This window comes from Oncorhynchus nerka, linkage group LG11 (genome assembly GCF_034236695.1).
Source record: "Oncorhynchus nerka isolate Pitt River linkage group LG11, Oner_Uvic_2.0, whole genome shotgun sequence".
In the NCBI taxonomy this organism is placed as follows: Eukaryota; Metazoa; Chordata; class Actinopteri; order Salmoniformes; family Salmonidae; genus Oncorhynchus; species Oncorhynchus nerka.
The window spans coordinates 57,743,984-57,770,038 of record NC_088406.1 but is presented as its reverse complement, the minus strand read 5'-3'; the positions used below and the strand labels follow the sequence as shown (position 1 = coordinate 57,770,038).

At 40.1% G+C, this 26,055-nt stretch overlaps 1 protein-coding gene across 1 annotated transcript; it reads left to right on the top strand.

Moving 5' to 3' along the window:
• Positions 1-281: 281 nt before the first annotated feature.
• Positions 282-26,055, top strand: LOC115137215 (uncharacterized protein C4orf54-like). Its single transcript, XM_029673383.2, is given in 3 exon segments — positions 282-695; positions 697-5,244; positions 21,170-26,055. Coding segments are annotated over 2 exon segments (4,572 nt in total). The 5' UTR covers positions 282-651; the 3' UTR covers positions 5,225-5,244; positions 21,170-26,055.

Genomic DNA, 26,055 nt, shown 5'->3' with positions numbered 1-26,055 from the left:
GCCTATTTGTCACATATGCAAGTGTTTAAGGCAACACAATAGAGCTTTGATGTTTACGTTTTAGTATCTAATACACTGCATGGCCGCACCAAATATTTATTAGAAAATACAGTAACACTTTGGGTATTCTGTGGCTGTGCATAATTCATTGTAATTTGGTACAGGGGAGATCATGTTCACGCGCATTCCATAAGGGTCCACATGGTCATTCGTCTCTCTCTCTCTCTCTCTCTCTCTCTCTCTCTCTCTCTCTCTCTCTCTCTCTCTCTCTCTCAACCGATTGTGCACCGCTACGTTATCAAAGAGAGTAGCATCAAGGAAATTAGCATGTAGTCCTAAATTCGCACGCTGTGGCGAAGGTTTCACCCCAGCCTCTGCTAATGTAGCTGATATGTCATCCGAAATGTTACTCCAGCGTTATACAGACAACCGTCATCGAGAGAAGCGGTGAAGAGCAACAGCTCCATGCGCTGAGAACGGACAGCGGAATATTCAACAGAGTGCACTTGGAATTCCGAGGGCAACTAGACTGACCCCCCTCTCACTCTCCCTCCCTCCTTCACTCCAGTCTCTCCCTCGTGCAGAGTTTTCCGTCCTGTGTCAGGATAACATCGCTAACAAGAGCATTTCTGGCGGTAAGAAACGGCACAAATGGAAGCAGTTGAGAAAACTCTCACTTACCGAGACAACACCGGACCCTGGAAATAAAGACAAGGACAAGTGCAACCCTAAAACAAAAAGTGACGAATACAATTATGTTGATTTGAATTACTTAATTGATATGAAATCAGAGGTCACGAAAACGGTTAAAGTGGCTTTTACCGGTGACGGTAACCAACTGGCGGTATTCAAATGCAACAGTGATACTTCCGGAGAGAGGAGCCCCAGGATTCGCGAGATTGATGACAATGTGGATAAAATCTATGAGGTAAAATCCAAGGACAAGTCAGCAGATAGGCCTGTATCGGAAGATCCCCCCATGGACACGTCTTTGACAGAATTTAACAGCAATGTGGACTTGGAGAATGACAATATGACAGAACTCCAGAGCGAAATTGTGCCTCGTGATAATAATGTCCCCAGCGAATGTGAGGAGTTACAATACACGGACATGTATTTGAACAGTAAATCCGAATCGGACGACAGTGAGAGCGTAGTATTGTCGGACCATTGTGCGCCTGATACCGTGATAGACGAATCGCACTACATTACAACGCACGAAATCCAACTGACAGAGCTTGACCATGATGTCGATTATGATTTTGGACGGGGAAGCTGTTGGGATATTGAGGACGATAATCTGGTTTATTCATTTGTGGATTATGCCTCTTTTGAAAGCGATGAAACAACAGAGGGGACTTTGATAGGCCTCGTGGATGGTAGGAGCCTGGCGAAAGTGAAAAGCAGTAAGGCGCAATATAATAATGTGCACCAAAGTGTTGCTGGTTGTGCAGTTGTCAGCACTGAGAGTGAGTTTTGTGACTCTGACAAATGCCCCAGCTCAGATGAAAGCATTTGTAAAAACCAAAATGGTAGTGGGAATTCGGCGGGGCAAATTCACCTGTCAATCAAGACCTCATCCACAGCGATAAACGACTATAACAATACAATTGAAAATGAAAACATTTGTTATCATACCAAGCATGTGGGAGACAGGAGTCACTTCTTTTTTACAAGCACTGACGCCAGAGCGGAAGCCTTGTGCGATAGATCCCAATATTTTATCCCAGCCCCGGGACGCCAACACTTTGCAACTAAATTAAGAGGGAAAGATGTTAACGAATATTCCAGCGGTGCGTCCAGTTCAATAAGTGAACTGGACGACGCTGATAAAGAAGTGCGTAATTTAACAGCAAAATCATTTAGGAGTTTAGCATGTCCCTATTTCGATGCTATACATTTGAGCACTTCAAGTGAGTCTTCAATGTCAGAATATGGGCTTGGTTTAAACAAGTGGTCAGCTTTCGTTGACCTTAAATATGGTAACATGTCACAGGGCAGAGAGCAAAATCTAATCGCCCAAAAGAGTGCAGTTGCAACTTTTGAAATGAGCAAGAACGCAGAGTATAAGAGTATAAATGGTATTGCCATAAGCAGTAAGAAAGGTCCACAAACCAATATGTTTTCTTTGAATACAAAAATATCTAGTCCACAACATGCATCTTCCTCTACCCAAAACGTAGAGTTTACAGGCCCATTTGAACCAGGCAGTGAGGTTATCACTTTGACAAAGACATTGGATTTTCGCTGTAATGTTGAAGCGGGGTCACCTGAACGCGGGAAATCTCCCAAATATTCAGAAAATGCCTCAGGAGTACGTTCCATGGATGAAGTTCCCGGCACCTTGCCAGCAGAGCCAGAATATGAAGTGAGCTACCAACACAGTGACGCGGGTGATAGCATGGAAGGCACACATAAGAAGGCAAGTTTCGCATCAAGTCTCTTAAAAAATGTAATATCCAAAAAAATGCAAATTGAACAGGAGCGCAAGATGGAGAGGGGGGAGATACGGGACACGCGTCCCACGCACTCCCCATGCTTCCAATGCAAGGATCAAGATGGGGTAAGAGAGAGGGATACAGAGAAAGGCGTGCATAGTCAAACCTCAGAATCGGGTTCGGGATACACAAGCAATTCTTCTGATGAACAAGGGGCTGTGGACCTTAGACCTAATTCTTGTGACCCCAAAGAAGAGCTTACTGAGGCATTAGAAAGCTTTCAGACTATACATGAGGCACGATTAGATTTTCAAAAGGATGCATGCGAGCCCACAAGAGGATCCCTGAGCCATAGCCAAAACAGTGCATTCAAATCATGGAGGGATGGTGAGCCAGAGCCCCAAGAGAAACATGAAATTTGTACCATTTTAGATGGGACACCCTCTACAACAGATTATACGGGGGAAAGGGAGTTAGACTCCAGATTTGTAAGTAGCAAGCTAACTAAATTGTCACACTTGTTTGTTCCAAGTTCCCAGCTTCTCCCTAAAGAAAATAAATTGAAAGAAAAGGTGTCAGACAGTACTTTAGTCGGTGCGCAAAAAGAGCAACGGGGGTACGGGGAGAGAAAGTTTAGACCTGACAACAATGCAGGAATCGTGAAAGGGTCAAAGGCACCCGAGATAAAAATACGTCTGAGGAGCGTAAAAGAAAACAAATGCAATCCGCTAAATATTGACAAATTGTTAACCCCTAATATAAGTTATCCAATAAAGTCAGCAGCTGACTCCAAATGTCAGGTGCTGCCAGCGTCAGACAGAGTGCCACACTTTACGGTTAGGGATATAAGGGACAATAAGTGCAAGTTTCAGACGCCAATTCATCAGGTTAGAGACGTGCGTAAATTGGTCAAGAGTTCATATCGTTTAGTCTCAGTGGATAACAGCGAGAGTAAAGGCGCAGTCTCCTCTGCTGCTGCCTCATTACGCGAAGATAATAAAGGTTCTAAGAAAGAACCCGATAAGAAATCGCCTCCCTCTTCAATTGTAATAAAATGTCAGTCTGTAAATACAAATAGCAGTACTAAACAGCGTGTGCTTGTAACCGAGGCTCCAAAGCGGAGACAAATTGAGAACGATAGGTCATCCCCCAAACCATCTCCAGAATGTGCCAAAAATGAACCCATGTCGCTGCACAGGGCGACGGGCAGACCTCCAATTGGCTTCGCAAAACAGCCAAACACAGATCAGTCCGAGGCTAAACAAAAGCAGGAAAAAATGGTCGAGGTAGGTGAACGCAAACCGGAGTTGAAAATACCAAAACAGGTGGCATTAGAGAAACTAAAGGCTGCCGTTAAAACAATGGAACAGCTTTATGTTTTTGACAGAAATGAATGGAAGCGCAAGAGCCAGGCCCCCTGGCCTATTACCGACAGTCATGTTCTGTCACTTATTGCTAGAGAGGAGCATGGTGGCCCCGAGGAGCTAGGTGTAGCAGGTGGCAGGGAGAGGCTTAGTACAGCGATAAACACAGACAGGTTGCCAGAAACATGCAACATTCAAGAAGAGAAAGGTTGTCTAAGAATAATCCATGTCCCATTAACAGAGGACACCTTTAAAACCCAGTCACAACAAAGTAAGACATTTAGTAACAAAAGCGTGTTTCATTTGGCGAACAGCATTAAGACAGCTGTCAGTAGCAGCAGCTCTAATAGTTGGAATGGGCCACAAACCTGTTCTCCATCACATGCAACCTCTATGGTGAAAAGCATTAGCTCTAAGACCCCGAAAGCTCCACTGTCATTGAAAATATCCTCCCCAAAACGAGCCCTTGTAGACAGGGGAAGGTTCAAAAGCAGCCCCACCACAGAGACTCCACCACAGCCCATCAAATCTGGCAACCCAGACTCTGAAAACTACTTAACAATACCTGTAGAAGGCAGGAGTGTCGGTCAAATGAAACTGCCCATTCAAGAGCAGGTATTCCCAAGCAGCCCTGCCGCCAGTCAACCTGGCATCACCGACACCAAGAGACACAAGCATAATTCTATCCAGTCCCTCAAACGGTCCCCTGTTGTCATAGAGACGCGGGCCCCGGATACCGCCACTACCGCCACCATCTACCACCACTCTCGACCAGTGGTCAAGCAAGGAACGCCCCAGCCGCAGGTGTTCTGCTTCTCCCCCTCTATTGCCCCCTTGCCCACCACCCCTTCGGGGGGAGACCCCTTCCAGCGTACACAGAGGAAGATGCTCTTTGATCCCACCACCGGACAATACTACCTGGTAGACATGCCGATTGAGCCAGTCACCCAGTGTCTCTTCCACCCTGAGATGGGCCAGTATGTGGACATGCCCATGCCTATGCCTCCGTCACAGCCAGTGACCCCCATGTCCGTATCCCCCCTGGCACTGAACCCGGGAGGGATATACGCACCCACCTACATGATCTACCCGGGGTTCCTCTCACCCACACTTGCTGCCCAGACGGTGATGGCACCACAGGTTGCAACCCACATGGTGTCCCGATTAGAGGAAGAGAGTGGGGAGACGGCTCAAGGGAAATACACCCTGGTGCAGGAGGGTAACATGATGGGGGCAGAGAGCCCCTACTACAGTGCTACGGGAGAGTCAGTGCCGGCATCAGTGCCCGTCACCCAGGGGAGTGCGGTGACGTCAGAAGGGACACCAGCGGTCATCAGCATCACGTCGCAGCAACGCCCAAGAATCATCGCACCGCCCTCCTTTGATGGGACGACCATGAGCTTCGTGGTGGAGCACCGGTAACCACTAAGGGAATATACACAGTGAGTCACATTGGGTGTTTCCTTCTCACTCATGCTTGTACCACTTCAAAGCTGTACAGTCTGTGGCTGGAATACAACCTTAAATAACTCGTATAGATATATTATATTGACAACATGCAAAGAGCCCACTCTGTATTGGAATACCACCAAACATGGCATTAAAATGTTTACATAGTGTCTTAGTGTCATAGTGTTTAAACTCCACTTTTTGACCGCATAAAGAGCAGTTGAGTATTCTCTCTGTATGGCCCCGATTCCGACTTTGGAAATTAAGCCTTTCCTACGCACTTCTCAGTAGTTGGTATTCAGACTTGCCTTATCGGAACGGGCTTTACAGGGGTGGTTCCCTTGCGTGCGCTGAATAAATGTAATTCAACCTCTGAAAACTCTCCGACTTGCTCGCCAACAGATTTTCTCGTGGAGTTTTCATTCAATAGGGTTTTCAGGTCATTTATCTTAAGCCATCCCTTTAAATACGGTGTTCTTTTTAGTTAGAATTTTAGCGACACTCAATAGAATATATAGAGAAGACGGGTTCAGAATATTAGGGATCAATGAAAGAAAGCCATCTAAATAGGCTAAATGCATATCGTCTCCATTTCAGCACCAATTGGTAGATAAAAAATACTCAGATCTTTATATTATTTAGTTTTAGGAAAATAATTATGAATCATAAAAAGCAGGTATGGAGATTCTTTACTCACAAAATAAAGAAAACTATGGTTTGATTAAAGATGCTCTGCCATTTCCCAAACTGGTCTCAAAGCATTTCGTATGATTCTGTATGTAAATCAGAGATACTCCATTTAGTATGATATGTAACGTTTGGTATGGTTACATAAGATAGTTGGTTAGTTTAGGCAAAAACTAAAGTAGTGTTGTTGGTCAGGGTGGATGGGTGGGCATATAAAGCAAATGTTTAGCAACCCAAAGGACAACTTTAGAATTTTTGCATATTTTCAACTACTTAGTAATTTGTATCTACTTTTCAACTACTTCAATTTTACCTTTATTTATTTAGGCATGGGCAAGTCAGTTAAGAACAAATTCTTATTTTCAGTTTTCAATGATGGCCTAGGAACAGTGGGTTAACTGCCTGTTCAGGGGCAGAACAACAGATTTGTACCTTGTCAGCTCAGGGGTTTGAACTTGCAACCTACCGGTTACTAGTCCAACACTCTAACCACTAGGCTAAGCTGCCGCCCCTTAACATGTTAGCTAGCCCTTCCCCTAACCCTAACCTTAACTCTTTTAGCTAACTCTTCCCCTAACCCCAACCTTAACCCTATCATTATTTTGCAAATTCGTAACATATTGTACGTTTTGCAATTCATAACATATGATACGAATTGTAATTTGTAACGTATCATAATGGGTGATGGACATCCACAAATTGGTGATGGGTGATGGACATCCACAAATTAATACAGACCATACGAAACGTAACATATCATACTAAGTGGAGTGTCTCAGATTTACATACAGAATGATATGAAATTCTCTGAGACCAGGTTGCATTTCTGATTGCAAAATTCTAAGAGTTCGCCTAATTTGAGTTTGTGACAAAACAAGCAAGTATAGTGTAGAGAATCATTGTACAGCTGTGAAATATTTTTTCTATTACCAAAAGTATTTTCAGCTGTTTGAAACTGGTGTAAAAAAACGAAAGTAAACGATGCAAAAATGAAACTTATGAACTGGATGAGAATTACAGATATATTACACACATAGTTATGTGAATTTGGTCAGATCACCCAAAAAGTTACATATTGCAGCTTTAATTCTGAAAATGGCCAAATTCAGTTATTCGACCCATGATAATGTTGGAATATTAGTGCACATAGAATTATAATAGGGAGAATAGTGTACAATAGTAGGCTATACCCTCGTCTATTGCCTGCACTAACCATGGAACTGTGTAATGACACGGCCAAGTACTGTGCCAGGCGTTGGGTTCAAACTGTTATGGCTTGGTCTGTGCTCCGCTCCATAATATTTTAATTAGCCTACATGTCTTTTTTTACATTATCAACTGATCCTCAGCAACAACCACCCCGCCGTGACGGCGTTTACAGAGGAAGCAAATTAAGTTAAATGAAACAACTGTAAATGTAATGATAATGTAGGCTTTCCTAACTGAAGGGAACTAACAGTAAATTGACAGTTGAATATGTGCTGTTACTGACGGTCGATACTGACAGTGGCTAAATATTTAACGTGATAGAAATAGGAAACAGAGAAAGCCAGGGTAGCCTATAATTCAGACATTCAAGAGTGCCCGTCCCTGCAGGTTAGAAGGCTGTAAAATTTAAATTCTGCATAATGGCACAGCATTTCATAAACTTTACTGTGAGAAAGTTGATATGTTGAAATGCTTCAGTTTGCTGTCATATACAGGTGCATCAAAGCAGGGACCGAGACACTGAAAAACAGCTTCTATCTCAAGGCCATCAGACTGTTAAACAGCCACCACTAACATTGAGTGGCTGCTGCCAACATACTGACTCAACTCCAACCACTTTAATAATGGAAATTGATGTAAAAAAATGTATCACTAGCCACTTTAAACAATGCCACTTAATATAATGTTTACATACCCTACATTACTCATCTCATATGTATATGTATATACTGTATTCTATATCATCTACTGCATCTTGCCATCTTTATGTAATACATGTATCACTAGCAACTTCAAACTATGCCACTTTTATGTTTACATACCCTACATTACTCATCTCATATGTATATACTGTACTCGTTACTTTCTACTGCATCTTGCCTATGCCGTTCTGTACCATCACTCCTTCATATATCTTTATGTACATATTCTTTATCCCTTTACACTTGTGTGTATAAGGTAGTAGTTGTGGAATAACAATTCCACAGGTTAGATTACTTGTTGGTTATTACTGCATAGTCGGAACTAGAAGCACAAGCATTTCGCTACACTCGCATTAACATCTGCTAACCATGTGTATGTGACAAATAAGATTTGATTTGATTTGATATGACAGGTGTCACATTTGTCTCCAGCGATTATAATGTAAAATAGATCTAAAACAAGTGTAATTTATATTTACAATTCCCTTATTCAAATGGGTTACTAATTTACCTAGCGATATCAAGTTGTAAATTACAGTGCATGGAGAATGCTGTTATTTCTATTAGAAAATATAAAGTAGATGATTTTTCCACTTGGAACCATCAGGATCACTCGACCTTATTCATGGTTTCCGTGCCCGTAAAGGTGGTGGAATTATGAGAGAATTAAGTCAAGGTCAAAATACGATGTATCTGTAAACACACCTCCGCCACACCTTCATTTCTTAGATCTCCACCCCGAATGAATAGCAGGTGAATGGCATTCTTAAGTTCAAGGTCAGAATAGAGAGAAAAGTGCATACAAATGGAATTATGGTGCATTTATGTGCACTTAACTTGGGTTGGAATCGGGCCTTATGAGCCTTATGAGAAATAATAGTTCAGATTTGGTTTGAGATTAGTGTGAAGAAATAAAGAAATGTACAATTCCCACCAAGTTGGTTAAAGATATTGAATTAAATCTTAAGCACCAAATTCATAACATATTGTACGAATTGGAATTCGTAACATATACGAATTGCAGGGGGTATTTAAAAAAAAAAATTCAATTGTAATAAAAATAAAATGGTAAGTGGTTTTGCGACAGTTTTCATAAAGCCTTTAATTAATGCACCATTATTGCATTAGTATTAAAAGTGACATGCCTCCCCCGCCCTCCCATACACTTTAAGATGAATGAGGAATTTTAGATATTATGAATTAGTATAATGAATGATGAGACCAGATTGAATTGGCACTTTTTTTCACTTTTCTTATAAGCCCCCTGAATTGTATTTTATTTTACATTGCTGTCTCCATTGGTATTTAGTTGGTATTTAATAAGAAATTATATGGTAACAATAGGTACGTTATGGTAATCACTTCAAATAAGTAAACAAAATTGGTAACTAATTATCTGGTAGCAGGTGTCTACGTGGTACCAGGTGTCTTAAACTCTGATGCCCTCTGGTGGCATTTTCTAAACAATGCATAATATTGTATACTATCCTCACAAAGTACATTTTGGTTCCTAAACTATGTCCTACAACCACATGCTTAGTATTGTTAGAAAGGTAAGAACTGAGGAATTCTGATAAAAGTGTCAATGTGACTACTAGATACAGCAGGCCAAAAATCCTGAAATTTACCCCCCCTCCAATTGTCCCCATGTTGGGCAATAAGACATTTAAAAGTCTGGGTTTTAAATGAAATATGTTAACCAATTACTGTTAAAAAATATAGTATTTATAAAAAAAATGTACGATCTTTAACCTAATGGTGGCTCTCTAAACATGCACAAATTCCCATAGGAATGTCTGATTCCCAGTTTACCTACTAGACCAGTGGTTCCATGCTGTTTGTTTTTTTTAGGAACTTATTTTTTAGGAACTTACTCTTGAATGTTGTAACAATAGAATGCACTAGTGGAATCCTCTTGTCATGTCAGTCATTGCATACCTTAGATAGTTATTTATAACTTTCCAGAAATGTCCAGATCAAAATAGCCCATGTCAACTAAAGTTTTTTAGCTAGGTTTTTTAGCCCATAGATTTTGTTGGAATGTTCGAGTCACTCAAATTTCACATGAATACACATTAGACATGGCAAAATGTATAGAATTGCAAGATAATTTGCTTTAAAACTGCAACATTTTCTCTACACCTCTTGACAAAATGTGTAGAATTGCATAAAATAAGATTTTAAAACTGCAAAATGTTCTCACCGCCAACAAGATCGGTGTGAACAGTTTACAATATGTCATGAACAGTGCTTGTACCCATAGAAATAGATGTGGCATGTGCATGGGGGGAGCGGGATGTTCCCCTGTGCTGGAAGGGGGGCCTGAGTGAAAAAATTTGGCAGCCCCTGCACTAGATAGCTGTATGTGATCACATGATGTCTCTTGGCCACTTTAAACCGGTTGCGTCTGGTTTGGGTAGTGAGTCACTGTGCCAAAATGGCTGAATGGATTTTCAAGCCTGACATCTTAAATTGAACCTAGCAATGAGGCATTTCAAGGTATCGAGATTGTTTATTGAAATAAGATACAGACAGGTGAAGAAATGTCTAACTTATTTTCCAATTCACTTTCCCTATTGTAAAACAATTGAGATAGATCAACGGCACATGTGGAGAATGTGTAACCGATGTGAAATGGCTAGCTAGTTAGCAGTGGTGCACGCTAATAGCGTTTCAATCGGTGACGTCACTCGCTCTGAGACCTTGAAGTAGTGGTTCCCAGTTGCTCTGCAAGGGCCGTGGCTTTTGTGGAGCGATGGGTAACGATGCTTCGTGGGTGACTGTTGTTGATGTGTGCAGATGTGTGCTGGGTTCAAGCCCAGGCAGGGGCGAGGGGACGGACGAAAGTTATACTGTTACAAATGCATACAAGGTAATGTGGGTGGAGAAGCAAATGCATTGCTTTTACAATGAACATCAAGGTATACCCTTTCCATGCATACTAAATGTTTGCAGTTTTGGTGACTTGAACGACATTGCATACTATGAATATAGGTCATGATTTATGGCCTTTATGGGGAGAGGTAGGGGTGGTGGTGTCGCGCATGTCACGCCCTGACCTTAGAGAGCTTTTTATGTCTTTATTTTGGTTTGGTCAGAGTGTGATTTGGGTGGGCATTCTACGTTCTTTTTTTCTATGTTTTTGTATTTCTTTGTTTTGGCCAGGTATGGTTCTCAATCAGGGACTCAATCAGCTGTCTATCGTTGTCTCTGATTGGGAACCATACTTAGGTAGCTTTTTCCCACATGGTTTTCGTGGGTAGTTATTTTCTGTTTAAACAGGACTGTTTTGGTTTCGGTTTCGGTTATTCCCTTTGTTATTTTTGTTAGTGTTCAGTTTCAATAAAAAGCATGAACACTTACCATGCTGCGCTTTGTTCCAATTCCTCTTCTTCAGATGACGAAAACTGTTACAGTGGAGGGTTTCTTATGAAATTGCCAGCAGTAAGATTTGAGTTCAATTCCCAAAAAGACAAGGGCTGTAGCTTTCAAATGATATGTCACTTTCTATTTTCAACAAAATAAATGTACAGGGCCCAAAACAACTGCTCAGAGTTTAACAGGCTAAGTAACATATGTGTGCTTCATAGGTTATTGCTATAAGTATAAGTACCATCTAACAATTACATTTTGTAGTAAATATATGGTAATCTGTGTGCAATTATATAAAGCTCAATTAAAAGGGCTTTTTGATTAATATTACATTTACACACATGCCATGTTCAGAACTCTCAAATGAATGCATTTCTAGTAAGAGACTGAAAATAAAAACATTTAGATGTAGTTGTAGGAATGGAGGGTTCCATACTTTCTAATGTGTAATGGGTCATTCCTTAAAGCCTTAGCAAATGTACAGTTGAAATAGGCCCCATAATTCCTTTACAGCATGACATCTAATAGCGGGTACGAGGTCGTCAATGTTTGAGTCCCTGGTGGGCCAGCCCAGCGTTTAGAGGCATGTGGTTTTGTGCAGACGATTTGATGTACTACATCATGTCGGCCAGCATGTTTGAGTTGTGCCCGTAACAAATGGCGCTAATAGACACTGCTAGTTTTACGACACACCCCGGGGGTAATTCGACTCTGGGTGGGCTCTGGTTGGACTTGTGGTCCGGGATAGACAGTTCCCTTTCTCTGCATTACACACTGGCGGGCTATTTCCATAGTACGAGACGAGTGTGTGTTTAAATCAAATCAAATCAAATGTATTTATATAGCCCTTCGTACATCAGCTGATATCTCAAAGTGCTGTACAGAAACCCAGCCTAAAACCCCAAACAGCAAGCAATGCAGGTGTAGAAGCACGGTGTTACAAGTTTATTCTCAGGGTTTGACACTTGTCACATAAAGGTGACCTGAACAATTGTGCTTTAACAGAGCCCTCATGCTGTCTAAGCTGATCGTTATTCCATGGACCACTGGCTGATTTAAACAATGAATAAGGTTGAGCAACCTGTTGGTTCCAAGTGGAATAAAATCTACTTAATTTTTTCCCGATAGAAATAGCACCATTCTCCATGCACTGTAATTACAGTCATATGGCAGCTAACTGAAGAATATCAACATATGTGACTCACCACCTGGATATGGTCTTATGTAGTAAAATGTGAAATGGTGGTTTTTACATTGGATAAAAGTAGAGATTCAGAGCTACAAAATGCTATATCATATACTGCATTTGAATAACAATGGGAAAGTAATTCTGCTTTGAAAGTTGATCAACTTGTTAACTCACTTTTGAGAAAATGGCCTTTGAATGTTTAGCGAAGAGCTCTTCTTTGTCTACATCCATTCAGTATCGTTCACACCCTCTTAAGATTTTGCCCCACCCATCTTGTTTCGATCTCGGATCGCACACTTGATGCTCTGGCCGATGATTTGTTTACCTCTTGATAACATGAAAACAGCCTAATCAGCTCTACTGGCAACAATTCCATTACCCTTTTTTGCAGACGTTTATTGACACCGGCCGTATTCAACGGGTGTTGTACACACATCACATAACGTTAGCTAACGATCCAGCCAACTAATGTTAGCTAGTTAAACAACAATCAACAAAGTGCCAACACTGCCTAACATTAGACTCTAACTAGAAAAGCAAACAGCTCTGGGAAACGAATAATAACGTCTGATAGGGAGCCAGCCAGCTAACGTTAACTAGCTAGCTAACAGTACATTTTATCGTAAGACATATAACTATCTAGCTAGGTAAATAATTAACCTAGCTAGGTAAACAAAGTTTAAGATCACCCACATCACGTAACGTTAGCTAACGTGCTAGCCAGATAGCGTTAGCTAGTTAAACAACAATGAACAAAGTGGCAATAATTCCACAGTGCTGGGAGCTAACCAACCAGGTCCAGTGTTAGCTAGCTAACATTAGGCTCCAACTAGAAAAGAAAATGGCTCTGTGAAACAAATAATAACGTCAGCTAGGGAGCAAGCCTAGCTTGAAATGAAACCACTTTCTGTCAAAATTAGAAACGTGTAATATCTGAAAATGTAGCTAGCTAACGCTAGACTATCTTACCTGTATACATCAACATACATCATGGACGCGTCTCCCTGTTAGGAATGTCATACCACGGTTGCCCTTAGTTTTAAAGATGTAATCCAGAGACAGGTGTTTTCTCCATCTCTTTAGCTATCATACTCTAATTCCACTGATTTCAAAACTTGATCCTCCAGAAAATGGAGAGCAACACTTAATGCAGCTCCACTACACAATACATTTTTTTAAAAGCAGTGTTCGACAGGATTACCAACGCAGACTGATGAGCTCAAATAGACAGACGCCTTCAATATGGCAGACCAATCCGAACTCCTCTCTCGGCATGTCCAGCCCACTCATTATCTCAGCCAATAATGGCTAGTGGGAAGGTTGCTACCTTTTTCCGTGGCTTAACCAACAAGGCTCGTAATTTAGCAATTGTTTTCATATTTACAGATGGCATACAAGTTTGTTATTAAGGCACATTAATGTTCACATGTTCAAGAAGGCATTTCTGACAAAAGTGCATTTCAATTAAAAAATATATATTTTAAATTCAAACAGCTCTTTCTGTGAAGTCGCAACATACGCTTAGTTTCCTGAATCGGGTCACTTATCAACTTTTCCACAATGAAGTTGATGAAATGCTGGCCTTATTAATCGCAAGGATGAAAATTGGAGCCCTAAGTTATAGGCTTCTGTAGCCATGCGCAAATAACATTAAAGGAGAAAACCTACGGAGTTGATTTGTGATTTCTAGTATGTTTTAATTATATGCCTCGACTTTTCAATGTATAACAAAAAATGGTATCATGTTAATTAAACAATTAGCCATTTTCGGTAGCCACCATCAGTTATACCCAAATACTGTACATTTATAACTGTCAGTTTAGTGTTCATTTCCTTAAATTTTGCATCATTCCATTACATACTTAGATGACCTTTCTTTCCTCTGTCACATTTGTGTGGTTGTTCCTGAGGATCGCTAGCAATAGTTGCTCATATTAGGCTAATGTATTACAAGTTCTGCAGTAATTTGGGACATGTAGCCTACATATGTAGCAGTTTAAACTTGTTTACCTGGCGCTGAGTTCATGACAACTAGAATGTTGTCACCACAGTTCCATGATTAGTGGGTATTATTAGGGTAGATTTATAGCACTACTGTTCAACCCCCATTGTATACTTTGAATCAAACCACTGTAATTTTGACTCACCAATATATTTAGTGCGTAAAGTCTCTCCAAACCTGTTTTAATTTTTTTTATTCATGAATACTTTCCTGACAATAAATAGATAACATACAAGACCAAAGTATTTTTAAATGTACCAATTGGTGCTGAAAAGTAGACAAATATGCGTGTATTTAGGGCTACGTGACTTTCTTTCATTGATCCCTAATATTCTGAAACCTTTAACTACATATATTGTCTGTGGAGAAAATTCTAATTAAACGTACACCAAACTTAAAGGGATGGCTTTAGATAAATGTACTGAAAACCCTATTGAATGAAAACTCCAGGAGAAAATCTGTTGGTGTCACGTTCTGACCTTTATTCCTTTGTTTTGTCTTTATTTAGTATGGTCAGGGCGTGAGTTGGGGTGGGCAGTCTATGTTAGTTTTTCTATATTTTCTATTTCTGTGTTTGGCCTGATATGGTTCTCAATCAGAGGCAGCTGTCTATCGTTGTCCCTGATTGAGAACCATATTTAGGTAGCCTGTTTTCCTTTGTGTTTTGTGGGTGGTTATTTTCAGTCTTTGTGTGTCTGCACCAGATAGAACTGTTGTCACGTTGTTGTTTTGTATTTTTGAAGTGTTCAGTTCTTCCACCAACGACAACCCTTACAGTTGGCCAGCAAGTGGGAGAGTTTTCAGTGGTTGAATTACATTTATTCAGCATGCGCAGGGGAACCACGCCTGCAAAGCCCATTACACACTTACATAAAGTAAGTCTGAATATCAACTACTGAGAAGTGCGTAGGGAAGGCGTACATTTCCTAAATTTGAATCCGGCCCCAAATGAGTTATGTGGTATTATAGTTTATCAGTGTTTCTAAGGAATCAGTCACTTGCTTTGAGTTACACTTTACTTTACGCCAGTATTTCCACTAGTTACCTGGTGTTTGCTAGAAAATGATCTGGTAACAATACTTTCTGGTACACAATTGGTAGGCCTACTTGATGGTGCTTGTTTTAGTGAATTCTAAAGAAAGAAAAATGTATTTCTGTGTTTTCAATTTACCCTATACTTTCGAAGTAAAGTATTCACAAAGCGTCTTAGAGTAGGAGTGGTGATGTGGAATCAGTTTTCTATTTTAGAAATCGTAACGTTTAAGATTATATTGACTTGTGGGACAATATAATCTTAAATCTGGCAATTTGAATAGCCAGATTGCTAAATAGTCAATGAATGCTACCAAAACTATCTCCACTGACTGTATCTTGCACTGACCCTACGCACGCACACTCACTACTTTGACACTCCCACACCAAGCCCACACACATTCACATACACTATGCACACACACATAACACACACACACATACATACACATTACACACAGACGCGCACACTCACCCACTTTTACACTCATCATTTGCTGCTGCTACTCTGTTCTTTATTTTGCTCTTATTATCTATCCCGATGCATTTTATAGGGACTCACAAAAAAGTGTTATCCTTAAGTACAGTACGTTGGAATAATGTTTAATAGTAGACCAGTAATCAAATCAAATCAAAGTGTATATGTCACATGCGCCGAATCCAACAGGTGTAGAAATGTTTAGTGACATGTAATCTACAATATAGGCTATACAATGCCACACTAACTAGGTTTCCATTCAATTGGCTGACAGATTTTCATGCGAATATTCTAAAATCTGCATAAATAAAATATGCCCATTTTCCCACCAGAGATGTGTTTCCATCAAATTGACTTGTTGCAGATAAAAGTATGTGCATGATGACGTAGTGCACATAAAAATGACTTTAGCACTTAAATCCTCATGTACCAAATAAAAAATACAAGTTAAATGGGTTTCCATCGAATTTTCACATTCAAGGGAATGTGCCCACTCTGGTTTGGCATGTGCACTCTAGCCAACATCTTGCAGATACAGTGTGGGTATATGATGAGATTATTATGGTCAAAAGAGCAAGATAATTTTAATTTGTCAAATGGCAGCCAAGCATCGATCATCATGTTACCAGAATAAGACCCTCGATATTTATTGGAAAGGAGCATAAAGCTCACCACCTTGCACTTTCACCACCCTGTGAAGTTCATCATAATTTATTTAATCTGTGGCCTAATAAACTGAATGTTTTCCGGAGTCGTAGTGGGAGGACCACACAACAAGTCATCGCGTGACTCCAAGTTTACTTCGATATGATGGTTATTATATAAATATTTGCATATAAGAGCGTTTTCACTGTCATTTATTGCATTATTAATTTTACAGACACAAAAAAATCCCACCTTGTCTATCGTATTTTGTTTTGCCGACATTTGGAAAGTTTATGACAAATTTGCTGTTTCCATCAGGCCTGTCATGACATTTTTTGTCCGGCATGTACTTTACGGGCATAAAAACGTTGGATGGAAACCTGGTTATTGTGACAAAATACAGTTTAAATGTTGAATATTTATTTCACACAATTTTATGAATTACGTCCACATTTAACTTAATTACATTTATGTAATTTGGGTTCCTCAATATTAAATTGATCATATACAGTGCCTTGCGAAAGTATTCGGCCCCCTTGAACTTTGCAACCTTTTGCCACATTTCAGGCTTCAAACATAAAGATATAAAACTGTATTTTTTTGTGAAGAATCAACAACAAGTGGGACACAATCAAGAAGTGGAACGACATTTATTGGATATTTCAAACTTTTTTAACAAATCAAAAACTGAAAAATTGGGCGTGCAAAATTATTCAGCCCCTTTACTTTCAGTGCAGCAAACTCTCTCCAGAAGTTCAGTGAGGATCTCTGAATGATCCAATGTTGACCTAAATGACTAATGATGATAAATACAATCCACCTGTGTGTAATCAAGTCTCCGTATAAATGCACCTGCACTGTGATAGTCTCAGAGGTCCGTTAAAAGCGCAGAGAGCATCATGAAGAACAAGGAACACACCAGGCAGGTCCGAGATACTGTTGTGAAGAAGTTTAAAGCCGGATTTGGATACAAAAAGATTTCCCAAGCTTTAAACATCCCAAGGAGCACTGTGCAAGCGATAATATTGAAATGGAAGGAGTATCAGACCACTGCAAATCTACCAAGACCTGGCCGTCCCTCTAAACTTTCAGCTCATACAAGGAGAAGACTGATCAGAGATGCAGCCAAGAGGCCCATGATCACTCTGGATGAACTGCAGAGATCTACAGCTGAGGTGGGAGACTCTGTCCATAGGACAACAATCAGTCGTATATTGCACAAATCTGGCCTTTATGGAAGAGTGGCAAGAAGAAAGCCATTTCTTAAAGATATCCATAAAAAGTGTCGTTTAAAGTTTGCCACAAGCCACCTGGGAGACACACCAAACATGTGGAAGAAGGTGCTCTGGTCAGATGAAACCAAAATTGAACTTTTTGGCAACAATGCAAAACGTTATGTTTGGCGTAAAAGCAACACAGCTCATCACCCTGAACACACCATGCCCACTGTCAAACATGGTGGTGGCAGCATCATGGTTTGGGCCTGCTTTTCTTCAGCAGGGACAGGGAAGATGGTTAAAATTGATGGGAAGATGGATGGAGCCAAATACAGGACCATTCTGGAAGAAAACCTGATGGAGTCTGCAAAAGACCTGAGACTGGGACGGAGATTTGTCTTCCAACAAGACAATGATCCAAAACATAAAGCAAAATCTACAATGGAATGGTTCAAAAATAAACATATCCAGGTGTTAGAATGGCCAAGTCAAAGTCCAGACCTGAATCCAATCGAGAATCTGTGGAAAGAACTGAAAACTGCTGTTCACAAATGCTCTCCATCCAACCTCACTGAGCTCGAGCTGTTTTGCAAGGAGGAATGGGAAAAAATTTCAGTCTCTCGATGTGCAAAACTGATAGAGACATACCCCAAGCGACTTACAGCTGTAATCGCAGCAAAAGGTGGCGCTACAAAGTATTAACTTAAGGGGGCTGAATAATTTTGCACGCCCAATTTTTCAGTTTTTGATTTGTTAAAAAAGTTTGAAATATCCAATAAATGTCGTTCCACTTCATGATTGTGTCCCACTTGTTGTTGATTCTTCACAAAAAAATACAGTTTTATATCTTTATGTTTGAAGCCTGAAATGTGGCAAAAGGTCGCAAAGTTCAAGGGGGCCGAATACTTTCGCAAGGCACTGTATGTGAATGGAGATTTCCATTGGCACTGTCCTTTGTGTATTGACATTTGTGGATATATTGAAACTCAAAATCAATTCATAATTCTTCACCTCTATGCACCCTCTCCTACCCCTTCTGTCCTCATCTTCTCTTTCACAAACAACACACACACACACACACACACACACACACACACACACACACACACACACACACACACACACGTCGGTGTATTGAGACAATTGCGTGAGGGATACATGTCAGCTGGGTCAGTGGCAGGGGAGTCAGATGGGGTTGAGTTGTAGCATTGGGCACGGCTGGGATAGCGACGGGAGAGAAAAGGTCAGGCAATGTAAAGTATTTGTTGTGCTGAGGCAGGAGGAGGGCAGCTGCTGGGAGAGATCAAATGCTGGGGGGAGGGGGGGAATAGGTGGGTGAGCGAGGCTGCAGCAGGTTAAACTTTTTATAGGTCGCCCCTCTCTCCAAAAAGGGGAGGTGGAGTGGTGCTGACCTCCAGCTCTTACATAAAGGGATAATATACTTTTACTATGTTTTACTGTATCTTTTAATGGTCACACTTTACATTAAGTTGCTCTTATTCCTGTATAATAACACCATACAAAACCTCACACCAAATATTTTGACCATGTCAAAAGGGTAACACTTTATATGAAATGTTAGACCTATGTAATAACGCTGTAATTACTCAAGTAATAATGTTGTTTTATATTATAAGTTAAATTAGTAGTTGCTTTGTAATTGCATCGTCAATTATCGGTACATCTGAACATCACACCTGTGGGACAGGTACAGGATGGCAATAACAACTACCGTAGTTGCACCAGGAACGCACAATCCCTCCATCAGTGCTCAGACCGTCAGCAATAAGCTATGAGAACCTGGACTGAGGGCTTGTAAGCCTGTTGTAAAGGCAGGTTCTCATCAGAAATCACCGGCAACAATGTCGCCTATGGGCACAAACCCACCGTCGTTGAACCAGACAGCAAAAAGTGCTTTTCACTGACGAGTTGCGGTTTTGTCTCACCAGGGGTGATGGTCGGATTCGCGTTTATCATCGAAGGAATGAGCGTTACACCGAGGCCTGTACTCTGGAGCGGGATCAATTTGGAGGTGGAGGGTCCGTCATGGTCTGGGGCTGTGTGTCACAGCATCATCGGACTGAGCTTGTTGTCATTGCAGGCAATCTCAACACTGTGCGTTACAGGGACGACATCCTCCTCCCTCATGTGGTACCCTTTCTGCAGGCTCATCCTGACATGACCCTCCAACATGACAATGCCACCAGCCATACTTCTCTTTCTGTGCGTGATTTCCAGCAAGACAGGAATGTCAGTGAAGAGCCCAGATCTCAGCCCCCTTTGTTCAGAGACACAACATTCAATTTCTGTTGGTCACATGTCTGCACAAGTTTGCACAAGTGAAAATAAACGTAGTTGACAGTGAGAGGATGTTTCTTTTTTTGCTGAGTTTAGCATGAATAAATTAACCAAAATCACTTTTAAATGAAAATATGTAAATCATTATTTGAACATGTTGGTAACCCGTTGTATAAAAATTATAATACTTTGTCTCAGGCCTGACAACACCCATGCCAATATATCCTCCAAACACCGGCTTCGAGGGCTTATCACTTAAATAACAGCATGCAGTACAATGTTATTGTTGTGGCATAATCCACTACAGCAGTGGATCCAACCTTTTTTGGTTACTGTACCTGGAGTACTTTTTCGGTTGCTCTGCCTGGAGTACCCTAGAAGTACCCCCTCATGTGCATTTTACCTGTAGGCCTATGGTCTCATGAGTCTTCTCAAGTAACCCCTGTAGATAGGCCAAGTACCCCCAGGGGTCCTAGTACCCCTGGTTGGGAACCACTGTACTACAGCACGCACAATGCTCTGTGTAAAATATCTGGTTTTATCTTCATAAAGATGTCCCTAAAGCTAACATAATGGTGTCCTGTCACTTTGTCAATACTTGAGTCAATACAATTAAATAACCTTAAAAAACCTTGTCCCAGCCAGAACAGCCCATCTCCTGTTTCTGTAGTGTGAGGTAGCTTGATGTAAGTACATCTGGACAGAATGCCAGTATATCACCGGGCCTTACTCCAAATTCATCTCCTTAATGTCAAGTGCCAAGCATGGGGTCCCATTTTCTTTTCTTTGCTATGACTCACTGGGGATTGAACCCCAAACCAATGTCAGGGAGGACACTCTAATCACAAGGCCACTGAATTAGCCTCTGAATACAATTTCTTGACTAATTAGTATCACACAGGTATAATAGTTCATGTGAGTGTTAAATTCACTGAACCGTTGTTGCAAAAGTGGATGTGGTCAAAATATTGTGTGTGAGGTTTGCCAAGAAAACAAAAACAAATTCAAGCCTTTTCAAATTGACCCTTACCCTGATTACGTTTTATACACGTGTCCTGACCACAATCCTTTGTTGTTTTTCTACACAGGAGTGCTTCTTGGGGAGCCTGTCCAGTGATAAGTAGATATTTCATGGTAATCTTCTCACACCCAGTCCACCAAATTCCACCTGAACCCACCATGTTTCCAAGCCCAACCACCTGCCACCATCACCGCCCCATCCAACTCTATCCTGCCGGTGGTCGTTGCAGCATGTCTGTATCTGTAAAGCTATGCCTACTACTTGTTTGTAAGGTAGCTAATTGCTTTGTAAGACTGCTTTCGGATCTGTATTTAGATTACAGACCATCCCTTTTTGTTCAAAAGCATTTGGATTCAGGCACTGCAATATTGTGATTCAAAAGGAAATAATGACTGTTTTCCTATTAAGATTCAACATTTTAGACACTTTATTGGGTCCACAAACATTGAATTCAGCATGTTTCCCTTCCTGTGAAGCAGGAATTCAGAACAAGATGTGTTTTGTTTCTCGCAGTTATTGTTGAAAAAATATATTGCAGCAAACAGTATCATTCATCATACAGTAGCATACAATGTACAAGCTGCTATAATTCATGGGAGAATAAGTAAAGATTTCGATTTAAATGGAAGGCCCATAAAAGTCACACGCGCGCGCGTGTGTGTGCGGGTGTGATTGCCCCAACAAAAATATTTAATCAGTAGACATAATCAGTAGACAATAGACATCAGTAGACCCTATAACACCATACATTGGAAAACATTTGCATTTGCACGTGGGTCAATTCCAATTTAATGCATCATATAAATTCAAAATCCAACCCACAAAGGATTTTTAACAAGGGATTTTTTTAATTCTCTGAACTGACGCGTTTCCTTTTTGTCTTGGCTGTTAGGTGACCTGTAGAAGTAGAATTCTTTTTTCTCTCTCTCTCTGAACTAGCTGCACCCATTGTTTCCTAATTTTGCAGGTAATGGCCACACAGTTATTGCATTGTGTGATTTGATGTGCTTTTATTTGACATTCGTATGGCACTCTCTTTGTATGCAAATAATATGAGGATAGACTTAAGAGAAACACACTGTGTTGCCGAGAAAAGCTGGAGCCCTGGGACCTGCCACATATTTAGTGGTTGTTCAGGGTCAGAGGTTGGCTATATAGTGTATTTGGGGCAAACATTTCCCAAGTAGCTTTAGGCTTAGGGGAGCCAGCTATAGTTGAGACATTTTAGGGGATAACTTCCTCTATAGGTTTTGGCTAACTTTTACACTCATGTGTAAGAGGACAATGATATGGTGCCTGTGTGCACTGTAGGTGTTTAGTAATTGTGAGGTATTATGCATTATGTGAACAGACAACAGGCTGGCGTGCTACTTCAGCGATAGAAAGAGGGCATAGAAGTAGAATACAGAGAGCTCAGATAAATTAGAAATGCATCAGTCAATCATTCATTCATACATGAGTATTTTTTTTCTTCAGTTTTCACAATGTTTTGGGTGGTTGCCTACTTGTAAACAGAAACAGGAAAGGAATTGTCTTTCCCTTTGATCCTTTTCTTAAATGGCAATTATTTAAAAAATAATGGATACTGCCAATTCATGCCCATTCTGAATACTTTTAGAATAATTCTGAATGCCAATTGTAAATAATGCTTATATTCATATTCAATCAGGACCAGGGTTGGGTTGAATTCAAATTTCAATTCAGTCATTTCAGGTTATGATTTGAAATCAAATTAAAAACACTAATCTTGTTCTTTCCTTATGAACAATTATGCAGTGCAACAATAGACGCTCATGCTTAGTGCAATGGTGCTTTCTTCATTTTTGAATATGCATACTGTAGGTTGCCGTTTTTCTTGTTTTACAAATTTGAACATACATACAAGGTATGTGGAGCTGCTGGTCAGTCTATGAACCTGAATTGTGTACAAAAAATATATTTGAGTTTTCCATCCGTGACAACATACTGTATAAAAAAAGTACCCTGTGAGTTGATTCCACTGTAGAAGAAAGTATAGTCACAGTACAACCCACTGGGCCATGGATCTATAACATTTAAAAAATGTTCACCTGTCACAAAAGAGTGTATTAAATTGACTTATAGTATTTCACCTTCATCATGCAAACATTTGGATTCAAACGTCAAACATGATACCTTTCAAAATGTCAAACCAGAGAAGACCATGTATTTTTTATTTTTTTTAACATATCATTTCTTGTGTTGTTGGTTTTTATGAAATGGTTCATATACTATGGTATGTAAACTGAATTTCCTTCTTAAGGGTTTGTAATTGCTGTTGGGCACGTTTGTGCACTTGGCAGGCCAGCTAAATGATTTTATTCACCAACCAATAGCAGTGCATACTATAACAGTTGAAAATTGGTTGATGATCTTTCTTGTCCTTCAAAAGGAAATTCGTTACACATTATCCTGATGAATGGTTGAATACTAGAATGTAGTCTAATTGAATTCTGACACAAAGTAGCACATTTTTCTGAACAGTACATTCACACTACTTACAGTGCCTTCAGAAACGATTGACTTTTCCAACATTTTTGTTGTGTTACAGCCTGCATTTGAAATGGGTTAAATTGAGGTTTTGTGTCACACACAATTCCCAATAATGTCAAAGTGGAATAATGTTTTTAGAAATGTTTACTATTTCTTTTTTTCCAATTGCATGGGCTCACTCTGTGTGCAATAACAGTGTTTAACATGAATTTTTTAATGACTACATCCTCTCTGTACACCACACATACAGAAAATTGTAAGGTCCCTCAGTCGAGCAGTGAATTGGAAACACAGACCATGGAGTTTTCCCAATACCTCGCAAAGAACGGCACCTATTGGTAAAAAAAAAATCTGACATTCAATATCCCTTTGAGCATGGTGAAGTTATTAATTACACTTTGGATGGTGTATCAATACACTCAGTCACTACAAAGATACAGGCTTCCTTCCTCTGTTGCCGGAGAGGAAGGAAACCGGTCAGGGATTTTACCATGATGCCAATGGTGACTTTAAAACAGTTACAAGGTTGAATGGCTGTGATAGGATAACATGGATAAACAACATTGTAGTTACTCCACAATACTAACCTAATTGACAGAGTGAAAAGAAGGAAGCCTGTACAAAATAAAAATATTCCAACAAGGCACTAAAGTAATACTTTAAAAAATGTGGCAAAGCAGTTCACTTTAGGTCCTGAATACAAAGTGTTATGTTTAGGGCAAATCCAATACAGCACATTACTAAGTACCCCTTTCCATCTTTTCAAGCATAGTGGTGGCTGCATCGTGGTATGGGTATATGCTTGCTTTAAGGACTGGGGAGTTTTTCAGGATAAAAAAGAAACGTAACTGAACTAAGCAAAGGTTCAGTCTGCTTCCCACCAGACACTGGCAGATGACAATAACCTAAAACATAAAGCCAAATCTACACTGGAGTTGCTTACCAAGAAGACAGTGAATGTTCCAGACTGGCCGAGTTACAGTTTTGATTAAAATCTACGTCAAAATCTATGGCAAGACCTCAAAATGGTTGTCTAGCAATGATTAACAACCAATTTGACAGAGCTTGAATACTTTTTTAAAGAATAATGGGAACATGTTGCACAATCCAGGTGTGGAAACTCTTAGAGGCTCACATAGAAAGACTCACAGCTGTAATTGCTGCCAAAAGTGCTTCTACAAAGTATTGACTCAGGGGTGGGAATACTTATGTAAATGAGATATTTCTTTATTTCATTTTCAATAAATTAGCAAACATTTCATAAACCATGTTTTCACTTTGTCATTAAGTGGTACCGTGTGTAGATGGATGAGAAAACATTTTTTTAATCAATTTTGAATTCTGTCTGTAACAGAAGAAAGGGTGGAATAAGTCAAGGGTTATAAATACTGTATGAAGGCACTGTGTAAATATGTGTATTTAATTTGGTAATGTTAGATGTTCTAGTCTAGCTGACTACAACAGAAATATGTCATTACACTGTCATTACCTTTGTCTCTTCATTGTATGTCCATTTCTGAAAAGTTACATTACATTTTAGCTCAACTTAGCTGATGTTAGCATTTCATAACTTACTGAGTTATAATTTGTCACTAACATGAACAGTCATGATTTGACATGATATATGTTAAGCTTAGTCAAAGTGATAACATAATTTAGTAAAGAACTACCCAGACACACTGTAGCATAAATTATGAGTCATTGAATAAGAAATCTCAGTTTACAGCTTCACCTAAGCACAACATCCCTCCCAAAGCCCATACATCTACTTGCTTTCATGTTCCCTGATGCCCACTGAAATAAACATTCTGTGTAAATGCTTGCTTTTTGAAAGATGTTGAAAAGAATGAAAGACTGATGGGGAAGTAATTTTGCGATGGGAGAAATGTACGTAAATGAATGCATGAGAAAGAATGGCGCTATTATGATTGTGGCTACATTAGCCTTGGTGTCTGCAAGACAGTCATACAAAAGGGACATTATGTATGTATTGTGAAAGTATTATGCTTTACGTACTTAAGATGGCGGCCTAAGAAGGAGCACGAGACCGGGAGGTCAATGCAGAGTTTGTTAGATGAAGCAGTGCCATGTTTGCACTTGCAAGGTGATGGTGATGAAATATGACAAGTAGACTGAGGTGAAAAGAACACGCTGTAGGCCCAAAAGCCTATAAGTGTTTGGAATAAATCAAATTGCAAGCTAATTAACATTGTCTGTTGCGTACGTTGCAGATCATGGTTGTCTTGCTTGTGTCCATTTTCTTTGCTAAGGTACTTCCATAACATACTGACAGTGATCCAAGCGTTTGGAATCACAGCTATCTTTAAACACACTAAGTGGTGTCCCAACCAGTGTTTTTCTGGTCAATTTGTATAATTTCTGTTGCTGGTAATATGATGTCCCCCCAACCCTTTCCAGCAACTTTCTGCTCTACTGAATCTG